At 35.4% G+C, this 1,492-nt stretch overlaps 1 protein-coding gene across 1 annotated transcript; it reads right to left on the bottom strand.

Annotated features, from left to right (window-relative positions):
- Nucleotides 1-95: 95 nt before the first annotated feature.
- Nucleotides 96-1,264, bottom strand: Cfh (complement factor H; the record flags this gene model as incomplete). Its single annotated transcript, XM_010622434.1, has 2 exons — nucleotides 96-702; nucleotides 1,051-1,264. Coding segments are annotated over 2 exons (390 nt in total), but the record flags the coding sequence as incomplete, so codon positions are not given.
- Between the last annotated feature and the right edge of the window lie 228 nt (nucleotides 1,265-1,492).

Raw genomic sequence — 1,492 nt, 5'->3', positions numbered from 1 at the left:
TTTTTTTCTCTTCTTTTCTCCTTCCCTCTCCCCTTCTCCCTTCCCTCCTCTCTAGCATTGTTTTCTTTCCTCCCTCTCTTCACTCTTTTTAAAATTTCTCCATTTCTCTCTCTTTCCTTCCCACTATCCCTTCCTCTTTTTCTTCTTTAAAAAAATCCTGCAGGCCCACCAAGTAATTCTATATGAACAATTGTTTCCTTCATTTGCAAATAAGCATTGTTTTGTTCATTGCACAAGCAACCATTATCCTTCAAATATGCTTTGTATACCATGTAATTTAGTTGTTACAGTTCTCCTAATCTCTATCACATGGAATTCTCATAACTTTCTGCAAGTAGCAGAGTGGAGTAAAGAACTGTTGGATGAACACTTACTTCTATACATAGGACAACAATATTGTAATTATGGCTTCATTTGATATTTCAATGCGAAGGAGATCACATGGTATCTAAATACAATCATGTATACCCCATAGTTTAATTTTTCACTGTGTTACTTTTTAAATGCTCATAGAAAAATAGTCACCTTAAAAATAAAATCTTATGCAGTTCCCATGTATTATTTCATTATCAACGTCTTTTGTATTGACTACATACCCCTCATCACACTTATAAACAACCTTCGCACCATATTCAAACTCATCTCCTACCATGAGCTCAAAAGAACCAAAGGGAGTATCTCCAGGATGTCCACAGGGCTTTTCTAAAGCAAGAGCAAATATGAATAATATTAGTGAGTCATACAAAGTGAGCACTTTATGTAGGAGTTGGGGGACAAATATATTTGATATCAGACTAGAGGACAGCATTAAATATAAAGAAAGTTGAAAATGCCAAAGCGATTTTGGAGTTGAATGCATCTGCCGCTTTTACTTTCTATTTTCATGGGGTTACTCCCCTCTTCTAAAATAATGACGAATTATTTTGTTTTAAAATGAAAATATGACATAATTCAGCCGATAAATGTCAAATTATTAGGTGTTTGACAAAAAGTTTTTGTCAAAAGTCTTTGAAAGTTTCTGTAATTTTCACCAACATATGAGGTACTTACTCCGGCATATCCTGGCTGGATTAAGGGCCACCCACTCCCCATTCCTGCAGACCCTTATGATAGTTCCGAGAGTTCTGTATCCAGGGCGGCATTTGTACGTAGCCTGAGTGTTTTCGGGATAAGCTTGGTCAGGCCAGGCACCTGACAGAATTTCTGTATTTTGTCTTGGAGGAGGTCCTGTACAGTCTACAAATAATAAAACCAATATAAGTGCCTACATGTGTATTTAAAGATAGAGTACATTTATTTTCATTTTAGAAATATCTATACACTTAAAGGTTCATCCAAGGTATACCTTCATAGGTATACATGTTATCTTGTGGAAACTGAGTCCATATAATTCTGTAGGAATATCCACTACGTAAAATTAAATCAATTTTCAGATCAGTGGATATGCTTCATTATTCTTAATTGTTGCATGCCCTTCAATCATTCTTTCACT

The sequence above is a fragment of the Fukomys damarensis genome, unplaced genomic scaffold (assembly GCF_012274545.1).
Source record: "Fukomys damarensis isolate Sample0158 unplaced genomic scaffold, DMR_v1.0_HiC HiC_scaffold_13590, whole genome shotgun sequence".
In the NCBI taxonomy this organism is placed as follows: domain Eukaryota; kingdom Metazoa; phylum Chordata; class Mammalia; order Rodentia; family Bathyergidae; genus Fukomys; species Fukomys damarensis.
The sequence above is the reverse complement of the archived record's forward strand: the minus strand, read 5'-3'. Positions and strand labels throughout refer to the sequence as shown.